The following is an 11,845-nucleotide window of genomic DNA, read 5'->3' as shown; positions in this document are numbered from 1 at the left end:
AGTTGTGTCCGTCTCTTTGCAACGCCATAGACTACAACAGGCAAGGCTTCCCTATCCATCACCAACTCCTGGAGCTTTCTCAAGCTCATGTCCATCGACATGGTGGTGCTATCCAACCATCTCATCATCTGTCTTCCGCTTCTTTTTCTTGACTTCAATTTTTCCTAATATCAGGATCTTTTCCAATGAGTCAGCATGTTTACTATGCATTCACTCTCTTTTAAAATCAACCAACATGAATTAAATTCCTTTCTGTCCCCACTGCACTCCCAACTCTAGGCCAGAAACAACCCTGCAGACTAAAGGCTGATTCCAGCACATCACTGTAGAGATTATGTTCCCACTGTTTTTTTCGGGAAAATAAAATTAGTTGCTCACATTAAAATTAGAAGATTGTAGATAAATATCCAAACTTCTGATTTTCTTGAAAACATGGCCAACTGGCCTGCTTTCGAGCATGGGTGAAGTGGAAGAAAGGCTGCTAACAGAGGTAAGGCCTGTGCTGCCCATATTCCAACATGGCCACCTAGTCCTAGTATCATATCTCCTGCTTCCTCGGGCCATGACTTTGTGAGAACTAGACTTCTAGCTCTATAAAGATAAAGACTACTTTTGTCTTGATCAACTTTGACTTTGAAGCCTTTAACCCAGAACCTAGCACACAGTTCTTCCTTGTACAGTTGTTGGATGCTATAAAATAGCTTGTGGATGCATCTGACATTTCTTCCAAAACAGAAACCATGCAACTGAAGTACTTCTCTGCCCTAAATCTTTGATGCAGCCTGGCATCATAAGTGCCCCTAAGTCTGCCATTAGACCAACTACCTAAACCCAGTTGTATGTCCCTGGGCTGTCCCTGAAGTCTTCACTTTGCCATTTGACAACTTATCATCCTAGCAATGTCCTCAGCAAAGAAGAGGGCAATGCATATCTCACGAAGTAGCTAGGAAGATCACATGAAACCACACATGTCGAGCATGGCCCCTAATATCCATTTTCATGATGTTGTTAGCAGTTTTTTCTCCAAGTAGCCTGGTTTTCGATCTTAGATGTCCATGCAGATCAGCTTGATTTTTGAGCCAAGATTCAAGGAAGAGATTACCGTTCAATTTTCTGTATTCTGAAAAGCTTCAAAGTCCATTCGCCAAGGGCACTGATGAAGGTAAAGTTTTTATCGAAACCTTTGTGTTTTTTTCAGACCTTTAATGGCCTGAAGGGGAAAACTAGGGTAGGTCAGAGCATATATAACTAGGGGCTCTCGGTCACCACTACACACTAAGAACCTAAACTTCCCTGAGTACTTGGAGCCAGAAAAGAAGCATGAAGTGGCTTGTGCTCCTTGGGCTGGTGGCCTTCTCAGAGTGCATAGTCAAGTAAGCACGGGGACTGTATGTCACATCATATTCCTTTATCTGATTTTTATTTTCATCTGATTATTCTTCCAGCCATCAGGTTTAGAAGGGAATGGAATATTTCCCTAAGAGTCTTAAAGTTCAACTCTGACTTATTGATAAGTAACTTGCTATAGGAACTGTGGATCCCAAGGTCTTTGTGTAGATTAGGGTTGCACAACACTTGGGGTCTAGTCATGTTATGACCTGTTGAAAATGCAACTCCTTGCATCTGTTCAGTGCCCAGTCTATGCAAATGGTGATGTGGTCCTGTGGAATAGCACTTTTGTACATTTTGTTCAACATGTCCTCTTTTCCCCCTGTCTACTTCAGTGTGTATATGCCTATGTCTGCATTTCTGTATCACTGTCATTTATCTCTCCATCTCTTTGGAAGTCACTGAGAGTATTTCTCTTTGTGTTGTTTGCTTTTAATTTTTCATTTGACTTGTCCTTCCTTCTCAAGCCTCTGAATTTCCCTTCCTTGTTCCCTACATCTTGGATTCTTCTTCCAACTCTCTCTTCTCCTTCAACTTGGAGAAAGATAAACTGTCATATATCTGACAAGCAGTGTGACAACATCCAACTCAGAAAACTCTTGCATTTCAAATTTCTCCCTTGTAGAATAGAATAAAAGTCCCCCTTCTACTTCCTTTCTTGAGGTTCTTTGAGAAGGAATGAGTGGGATGGCAACAGCAATGCTAATGGCTGTCATTGTTGACAATTCCTATTTATCAGGTTCCTAATATCCATTACTTCACTTATCCCCAAGATATTCTATTTGGAGGGTTTGTACTGTTACGTTTCACCATTTTGCCAAAGGGGACACCGAGGCACCTCATGGTCATATGGCTTACGTAAGATGGCAGAGAGAACCTGTATTCAAATCTATGTCTTTGCCATAGTATATGCATAAAATTCTGATAATAATGTGCCTCATAAAAATGATTAGAAAACACACAGATCCATTACAATGACAGTTATACCTTAACACTGACAGCTAATTGTAGCATCTTCTTTGTTTTCTTTGTCAAATGCTCAGTGAAAGAATACCTCAAAGGAGAGTGAAGACCATGAGAAAAACCCTCAGTGGTAAAAACATGCTGAACGATGTCTTGAGGGAGCATGCTTACAGACTGTCCCAGATTTCTTTTCGTGGTTCAAATCTAACTATTCACCCACTGAGAAACACCAGAGATGTGAGTATTTTGGGATGATGGTGCTCCACAGTGCTCCCTGGTGCTCTAGTTTAGCATGGGGCTCATCTGGAGGTGCCAGGTGGGATGTTGGGGTTGGGGTTCCTGCAGGAGGCCGAGACACTGGAAAACAGGAACCCCACCCAGAGGAGAAGGCATTCTCATCCCCAACTGTTGGTCTTTGTGACTGGGCCTGGCCATTACCAGGTGGCAGGTAAATAAATATCCATTTCTTTGTCAAACATGTGTCATTAGTTTGAGGGTGATTGTTCCTTAGGAACTAGGTGAGCCACTCAGATACAGATGAAGAGTGAGCCATCAGTGATCAAAAGGTAGAATCAACTGCAAAGCAATTGTGAATCCCCAGGTAGAGGAATTTGGTTTCCACAGATGCAAGAACAACAGCAGGAAAAATTTACTGAACCTGTATTCCGTTTATGGCCATAAGAATCTAACACAGTGCTCACTGTTTTTCGATTAGAAAAGGGCTTATTTTGTCTTCAAAAATGCCCATGCCAGCTTGAGAGATAGGCAAAGAGTAAATACATGTCAAATGAAAGGGTCACCTGTGTGGTGTTGATTGGATGTGGTCTGAGTTTAGAGGGAGTGACTAGAGTTGATCAAGAAGGACCTCCTGGAGAAGGGGGTGCTAAGGCTTGGTTTGAAGAGACTACAGAGCTTCTCAAATGAAGGTACCAGGACTTTCCTGGGTGTCCAGCAGTCCTGGAGGCCCAGTGGTTATGCCTCTGAGCTTCCCATGCAGGAGGTACCACTTCAACACCTGTTCATAGAGTTAATATCTTGCTTACAATGCAGCACAGGAAATATATATCAAATGCAGATAATTCTGTGACCAAAGTCTGTGAACTGAACGCTGGTTAGAAAGTGTTCTCAAGAGATATGTGACACCAGAGGGAGTCATCAGTGTGGGAACAGAGGGTAGCCAGTTCTGCACTAACCCACTCTCTCCTTCTCCCTGTAGATACTCTATGTGGGTAATATCACCATTGGAACGCCCCCTCAGGAATTCCAGGTTACCTTTGACACAGGCTCATCTGACTTTTGGGTGCCCTCCGACTATTGCAACAGCTCAGCCTGTTGTGAGTACAGACACACCCTACCTGGACCATCTTTCCCTTGCCCTGCCACCCTTTTTTCCACCCTTGGCACCTGATGACACTCATCTCTTGTGTCTGCAGCTACACACGTTAGGTTCAGACATCTTCAGTCTTCCACCTTTCGGTCTACCAATAAGACGTTCAGGATCATCTATGGAGCTGGGACAATAAAAGGAGTTGTTGCTTATGACACAGTTCGGGTAACATTGTAAAAAATGCTGAGTCAGGACTGGATATGTGGCGACCACTGCTTGCAAAACAGATGCAGGACCATGTGGCAGGACACTTCCTAGCCTAACTCCCATAGATATTGGCTATCTTATTCACAGGATCATGGGGGTGGCAGTGCCCATGGTGACACAGGAGCAAATAGATTAGCTAACCCAGAGTGTGGCTTGAAGTGTGGACTTTAGCTCCTCTGCCCATGAGCAGTTCAAGGTTCATTTCGCTTGGAGCAAGAAGGGATAAAAGCAGCCACTTTTATATTAACAGACTGTTCCAGCCACTTTCAGATGATAACTGGTTTAATTCTGCAACAATCCCACAAAGCAGTTACTCTGATTAGCTCATGAGACATATCAGGAAACTGAGGTCCAGACGGGCCTTGCTGAGAGGACACATGTGGTAAAGGGTGGAGTTAGGCTGGCTATTCAGGACTGAAGTTGTGGTGGGGTATTTGGGGACAGGATAAAACTGATCTGGGGACCCTGGGGGCAGTTAAGGGCTTCAGGTATCCAGAATGGGAAACTGGAGGCCTGAGAAGTCAAGGGGCCTGATAAATGAGTTCTCACTCTAGAGGACCCTTGAGAATCTAATAAATCTATGGCTTGCCTCCCCCAAAATACTTGAGTAGTTCCCCTCTATCTCTTTTTCTCTCATACATGCTCACAGAAATATACACATATCCTCCAACGTGAATTCCCCAGATAGTAATTTCATAGAACCCTGCAAGCAAGATTGTGTTTTTGTTTCTGTCTTCCTGGACAGATGCAGAATCCACAGTACCTTACAGAGAATTCAGTCCATTCCTGTCATTAGGTCACAGTGATGCCAAAGAGAAGGCTATCTTGCTCTCGATTGTGTTGTCCATAAGGTGGCACAAATGGGACCTGGCCTGACTCTTGGTTGCCCCACCTGGACAGAAGCCACGAGGCCAATTTGACTCACTCAGGTGATGTTTTTCAGAGGGGCAGATGTTTTAAAATTCACAGCCTCTCTCAAATGGAATCCCAATTCCCCTTCTACCTTGCTCTAACTGTCTGTGGGCAACCAAAGACAGAGCCCAGCCTCAATTCTTCTCTAAGGATCTAATGGCAATGCACCCCAGCCCAATCCTAGCCCCACTTCACATATCTGTAAGTGGGAACACTCTTCTCTCCCACAGATTGGGGACCTAGTAAGTACTGACCAGCCATTCGGTCTAAGCGTGGCAGAATACGGGTTTCAGGGCGGAAGATCTGATGGCATCTTGGGCTTGAACTACCCAAACCAATCCTGGTCTAGAACCATCCCCATCTTTGACAAGCTGAAGAATGAAGGTGCCCTTTCTGAGCCTGTTTTTGCCTTCTACTTGAGCAAGTAAGTCTGAGATGGACAACTCCTTTCTCCAAATTAGCTGTAAGATTCTTTCAGTTGCACAGAAATTATAGAACATTTGATAAAGAAGTATCCTGAGAGTAATATAAGCAAGGATAACTATGGCCCCAGGGCCTTACCTGGCTTCACCACTGGCTTTTATAAATAAAATTTTATTGGAACCCAACCCTACTCCTGGACTCAAGACCAGTAACTTGGTCTAGGGGGTGAGTCATGAGGGAGGCAAAAGGAAGACAACAGGAAACAAGTTGGAGGAAAAAGCATTACGATTTGCTTATGATTTTGATAAGGAAGAAAAGAGAAGGATGGTGGATATCTTTCCTTTCTCATTAGCATTTAAAAGAGAGCCCAGGAATAGCTCCCCAATTTGTGGAGCCAGAGAGACATGAAAGTGTGGGACACAAAAGTGTGGGACCCCTCGTTCAAGAAATATTAGGCATTTAAAGACAGAGAGAGCAGAGGTGGGATCCCTTCTGAGTGTGGGGCCCTTTGGACATTGTAGGTCACAGGCCAGTGGCGCCAACTCTGGGTGACTTGAACACACACCCTTAGAACTCCCAGGCCTTGATTTTCCTGAAAAAAGATAAGGTGGACATGGGAAAAGCCAAAACATTTCAGCACCATGTCCTCTGAGGGTGTCTGAGCACTCAGGTCGCTGAAGGTCCAGCGTGTCTTCAGAAGACATAGTGGGTGGAGCTCAGACAAGTGATTCAGCTTCTAAGCTTCTCTGTGCCACTCATGAGACAGTAGCAGACCTCAGTCTGTATCTCTGTCTCTCCTGGACACGATTTCTGCATCTGTACATGGGGAACTTATTAGGGCCTTGATGGTTGGACCAGCACAGCTCTCAGACAGTGCTGTTTTTACTGTCCTCCAAGGATCCCCCCTCACGTCTCTCTACAGAGATGAGCAGGAGGGCAGTGTGGTGATGTTTGGTGGGGTGGACCACCGCTACTACAAGGGAGAGCTCAACTGGGTACCATTGGTCAAAGCGGATGACTGGACTATACATGTAGACCGGTAAGCCTCTCCCTCTGAGGGTCACCCCAAGTGATGCTCTCACTACTGTACATAGACACAGGCAGACACACACAAATACAGTCTCAGACACACAGTCACACAGACATATACACCACCCACAATGACACAGACACACAGACACTTGGAAACATACAAGCAGACATTTATAAACCTACACAGAGACACAGAAAAACATACATAGCTAGTCAGAGACACACAAGCACTCACAGAGACACATACAAACACACATACAAACAAACACACAAGCACATAGATACACAAACAACCCATGGGTTCATAATGCCCAGGACTTCTGAGCAAGGCTCTGTCCAGGGTGCTAAAAGGATCCAGAGAGGTCTGTGCATCTGGGAGAGGGCTGCACCCACTACCCTTTGAGGTGGGAAGCATGGTTAGAGGACTCTATAGTGTGGTGAACAGAGGATCAGGGAAAATTTTACCAGCCTGGACAGAGTTATGATAAGATGACCAACTGTCCAGGGCTACCTAGGACGTAGGAAGTTCTCAGTACAGACAAATGTCATTTTAAAAACAGGGACACTACTGAGAAAATGGAGAAACTGGTCTTCCTAGGGAGCAGCTACCCAGCAGTGGAGAGAGGTTGGCTGCAGTCTTAAGATGTGAAAGCAACTAATAATAAAGGCACTCCATGTTCATGGGCACACAGTGGGGCAGTGGCTATAACAGAGAATCAGGAAGGTGGGACCCAGGAGTGTCCTGAGGACAGAGGCATAATTCATATGGTTCTGTGTGACACCCGAATACAAAAGCTGACTTATCCTTTGGAGTTTGTGTGGGCTAGTCATGTATTTCCTGGCCAGGGTCTCAGAGTCTGAGCTGGTTGTAGGAGCAGTGCTGGGAGATACCCTCTCCCAGAGGAGCCTCTCTCTCCCCCTGCTATAAGAATCTGCTGCCCCTGTGAATCTCCATCTTCACTCTGTGTGCGACCTGTTATTTGTTTCCCACCAGATACAGCTCTCTGGAGGTTTCTTATTGTTTTCTCAGTCTCATTCACTCATTGAACAGACAAGCATTGGGCATCTACTGTGTGCCAGGCATTTTAGGGAGGCAAGGAGAATAAAACTTGCCCTCACATCTAAGAAGGCAGATGTACATGAAGTGACTCACCCACATAGTGAATTGTGACTTTGGTACATGCTAGACACGAGGAGGAGAAGGCACTGGCAACTCACCAAAGTACTTTGCCTGAACAATCCCAGGGACGGCAGAGCTTGGTGGGCTGCTCTTTATGAGGCTGCATAGAGTCGGACACGACTGAAGTGAATTAGCATCACCACCAGCAGCAGACATGAGGAAGGGTCTACAGAGAGTGACCAAGACAGGAGACTGATAAACACCAGGGGAAAGACTTCCCTGAATCAATGACAATTAAACAGGAATCTGGGAGATGAGAAAAAATTAGCTAGTCAAAGGGGACTGGAGTCTTCTAGGAATGAAGGCCAGTTTGTGTCAAGGTACAAAAGATCCTGGTGTATTCAAGTACTGCATTCGAGCATGTCAAGAAAGGTGCTGTGTTGAGGGCAAAGGAAAAGAGGGCGAGAGATGAAGATCTGTTTACAAGACAGTCGGAAGGGAGCAACTCTGTGGAGACTCACAGTGATCTTGTTGCCCCCTTTCTTCCATTGTCTCTCAGCATCACCATGAAAAGAGAGGTAATTGCTTCTTCTGACAGCTGCACGGCCATGGTGGACACTGGGGCATCACATATCCAAGGCCCAGGAAGACTGGTCGATAAAGTACAAAAGCTCATTGGCGCCAAGCCACGGGGTTCCAAGGTGACGGGTCATGCCCCAGGGTCACTCCCAGTCCCAACATATAAGAAGGATCTCCATAGTCAACCTCTCACATTCTCTCAATAACAGCACTATGTTTCATGTTCTGCGGTCAATACATTGCCCTCTATTATCTTCACCATCAATGGCATCAACTACCCAGTGCCAGGTCGAGCCTACATCCTCAAGGTGAGGGGACAATACTGAGGGTTGGTTCTCAAACTGGAGGTTGCAGGGACCCTTGGGCTGCTGCTGCGAGGAGCGCGCGGGTGGCGGCCATGTCACACCATTGCGGTTAATCAGCTACACTCCAATACAAAATAAAGGTTTTTTCTTAGATTCAGGAGTAGAACCAGCATTCTCCGCAGAGAAACAAGGAGCAGAAGTCAGAAGGAAAGAAACAGGGAGTGAGGGGAACTATGGACACACTTGTTCTTTTCTAAATAATTATATTGAAGTGTGACTGATCTTCTTGTTGCATTAAGTTCTGGTGCAAAATAATGTGACTCAGTTATACTATAAAAATATTTTTTCTTATTCTTTTTCAAGTGATTTATAACTGAATATTGAATATAGTTCCTTATGCTCTATAGTAGGACTTTGTTGTTTTACATTCCTCTGTTTCCCCACTTCCCAGTCCTCCACTCACCACACCCTTCCTCATGACAACCTGATGTCTTGGCCCTCGTTGGTTTTGGATGAACTCTCATATACCCTGCTGATGGGAAAACCCCTTGATACTTACCAAAAGAGGGAAATAAAATAAAGAATTTTCCTGGGTCTGGATATTGGAGGGAGTCACTGGTAAGGGCTCATGCTGACTGGTGTGTGTCTCTGACTCCCCCAGGATTCCAGAGGCCGCTGCTATACCGCCTTTAGAAAGAAAAGAGTGAGGACATCTACAGAGTCCTGGGTCCTGGGTGACGTCTTCCTGAGGCTTTATTTCTCGGTCTTTGATCGAGAAAATGACAGGATTGGCCTGGCACCGGCAATGTAAAAGACTGGAGTGGTTCAGGAATCAGTAAGGTTGTTCCTAACACACACTCACTCACAGTTTGGGCACTCCTGCCCAGGATGCTGGTGAACTGTATTTGGTGTTCTGTACACCCTATTCTCAGTGAAGAATAAAGTGTTTCACTCTTAATGGTGTTGAAGCAAATGTTGACTCTGTTTGTGTCTGGATGTGAAAGATCTAGAGCTAAGTCTGAATAAAAATTCAGAGGAGCCCTACTCCAACTGGCTTCAAGGAAACGGCAGACTCATTGAAATGATTCTGGGAATCCAGGATACAAGAATCAGAGCAAATACAAAGGTCTCAGTTACTGGAACCAAGAAATCAGAAGTCATCAATTCTCATTCACCCTCGCTATTTCCCTTCGGTTGGCTTTGGTGGTCTTAACCTGGCAACATTTTTCCTTAAGGTTTCTACATCTAGTGAGGGAGTTCAAGCTACCTGCCCTAAGGTGTTAAATCCTGAAGGCATCTCCTAGTAAGGAAAAAGGATTGCAGACATCAGAGTTCAAGGGTGTTCTCTGAATGACCCACCTCAGTTCACATGTACAGCCCCAGATCAGCCATCCTGTCAGGGACATGGTGTCTTATGACTGGCTTGACATGGTCTTTGGCCCTGACTCAGCAGCAACATGATTGTTAATTTCCTCCAGAACTACATGACTGAAGCTGGAGAGAGGCAGCACCAAGGATAGCAACTGGCAGATGGTCTAGGCCATGAAAGAGTTTGTGATGACCCACAAACTCCACCACCTCCTCATTCGGAGGAATTATAAGGGGTAGTGAAATCGACTCTCTTTGTCCCATCTCAGAGGAACTTATCACTGGGCTTCTCCTCCAGGGGATGTTGGGTGAGGTGCTTCATTCAAAGCTGGTTCCCTCTTTTTCCAACACCCCAGTCACCAGCTCTCTGCCACATATGCCTGCTCTGTCCTTTCCAGTCCTACCTGGTAAGTGGTGGTCCCAGTGGATCCCTGAGCCATCCGCTTCTTCCAGGGCCCAGAATACCCCTTCCTTGGCCTCCAGTGCTGTTGGGGAGAATGCAACGCATGTATCACGGAACCCAAGGTACATAGAGCCTTCAGCCTTTCTGACCTCCCTTCAGGGGTGGAGCTACAAAGTATTTGCTTGGAGCTGCCATGGTTAGACTCTTTTGCAGTGGAAGAATCCATTCTTTCCACTGAAGGCCTTCAGTAGATGCCTCAGCTGAGTCAGCAGGATTCATAAGTTGATTTCCTTTCAGATTGACTGGTTTGATCTCCTTGTTGTATAAGGGACTCTCAAGAATCTTCTCAAGCACCACAGTTAAAAAGCTCAATTCTTCAGCATTCACACTTTCTTATGGTCTAGATCACTCATCTGTACATGATTACTGAAATATCATAGCTTTGACACTACAGACCTCTGTAGCAAAGTGAGGCTCTGCTTTTTAATACACTATGCAGGTTTTTCATAGCCTTTCTTCCTTCCAAGAAGTAAGTGTCTTTTAATTTGGGGCTGCAGTCAAGGTCCATTGTGGTTTTGAAGCCCAAGAAAATAAAATTTGCCACTGTTTCCATGTTTCACTCATCTATATGGCATGACGTGGTGGGACCAGATGCCATGAATGTTGAGTATATTTTTGTGAAGAGTTTTTTGAATGTTGAGTTTTAAGCAAGTTTTTGCATCTCCTCTCCTCATCAAGAGGACTTTATTTCTTCTTTGATTTCTGCCATTAGGGCAGTGTCATCTTCATATCTGTGGATGTTGATATTTCTCCCAGCAGTCTTTATTCCAGCTTGGGATTTATGCAGTCCATTATATTGAATGATGTATCCTGTATAGAAGTTAAATAACCAGAGTGAGAATGTACACCTTGTCATGCTTCTTTCCCAGTTTTAAATTTTCCAGTTGTTCTGCATATGATTCTAACTGTCACTTTTTGACCTACATACAGACTTTTCAGGAGACAGGTAAGGTGATCTGGCACTCCCATTTCCTTAAGAATTTTCCACAGTTTGTTGTGGTCCTTTTTGTGAAAGGCTTTGGCATAATCAGTGAAGCAGACAGAAATGTTTTCTGGGATTCCCTTGCTTTCTCTATGGTCCAGTGGATGTTGCCAATTTGCTCTCTGGTTCCTGGAACCAGTCTGTACATCTGAAAGTTCTCAATTCATGTAGTGTTGAAGCTTAGCTTGAGGGATTTTGAACATTACCTTGCTAGCAAGTGAGATGAGTGCAATTGCATGATAATTTGAACATTCATTGGAATTGCCCTTCTTTTGGATTGGAAAGAAAATTGACCTTTTCCAGCACTGTGGCCACTGCTGAGTTTTCCAAATTTGCTGTCATATTGAATGCAGCACTTTTGCAGCCTCATTCTTTAGGATTTTTAAGTAGCTCAAGTGGAATTCCATCACCTCTCCTATCATTGTGTGTAGTAATCCTTCCTAAGGCCCACTTGACTTCATACTCCAGTATATCTGGCTTTACATGAGTGACACAAGCATCATCCCTATCCCGATCTTTTATTTTTGTACAGTTCTTCAGTGCATTCTTGCCACCTCTTCTTAATCTCATCTGCTTCTGTTAGCTCTTTGACTTTCCTGCCCTTTATTGTGTCCATCCTTGCATGAAGTGTTCCTCTGGTAGCTCCAATTTTCCTGAAGTGATCTATACTCTTTACATTTCTATTATTTTCCCCTAATTCTTACAGTGTTCAATA

General features: G+C 44.7%; 1 protein-coding gene across 1 annotated transcript; it reads left to right on the top strand.

Moving 5' to 3' along the window:
• LOC102181270 (pregnancy-associated glycoprotein 4-like) lies at window positions 1,288-9,128 on the top strand. The gene is made up of 9 exons (XM_005699670.2): window positions 1,288-1,373; window positions 2,439-2,589; window positions 3,569-3,686; window positions 3,786-3,904; window positions 5,089-5,282; window positions 6,204-6,320; window positions 7,993-8,134; window positions 8,222-8,320; window positions 8,979-9,128. Exons 1-9 carry the CDS (start codon window positions 1,321-1,323, stop codon window positions 9,126-9,128), a joined length of 1,143 nt encoding a protein of 380 aa, XP_005699727.2. The 5' UTR covers window positions 1,288-1,320.

Source organism: Capra hircus, chromosome 29 (assembly GCF_001704415.2).
Source record: "Capra hircus breed San Clemente chromosome 29, ASM170441v1, whole genome shotgun sequence".
NCBI lineage: Eukaryota > Metazoa > Chordata > Mammalia > Artiodactyla > Bovidae > Capra > Capra hircus.
The sequence above is the reverse complement of the archived record's forward strand: the minus strand, read 5'-3'. Positions and strand labels throughout refer to the sequence as shown.

Bases quoted from the DNA above. Each gene is read 5' to 3' on its own strand.
- LOC102181270 (XM_005699670.2), top strand. From the start codon at position 1,321: ATGAAGTGGCTTGTGCTCCTTGGGCTGGTGGCCTTCTCAGAGTGCATA. The intron at 2,590-3,568 runs GTGAGTATTTTG...TTCTCCCTGTAG, and splicing joins CACTGAGAAACACCAGAGAT to ATACTCTATGTGGGTAATAT. The intron at 3,687-3,785 runs GTGAGTACAGAC...TTGTGTCTGCAG, and splicing joins TTGCAACAGCTCAGCCTGTT to CTACACACGTTAGGTTCAGA.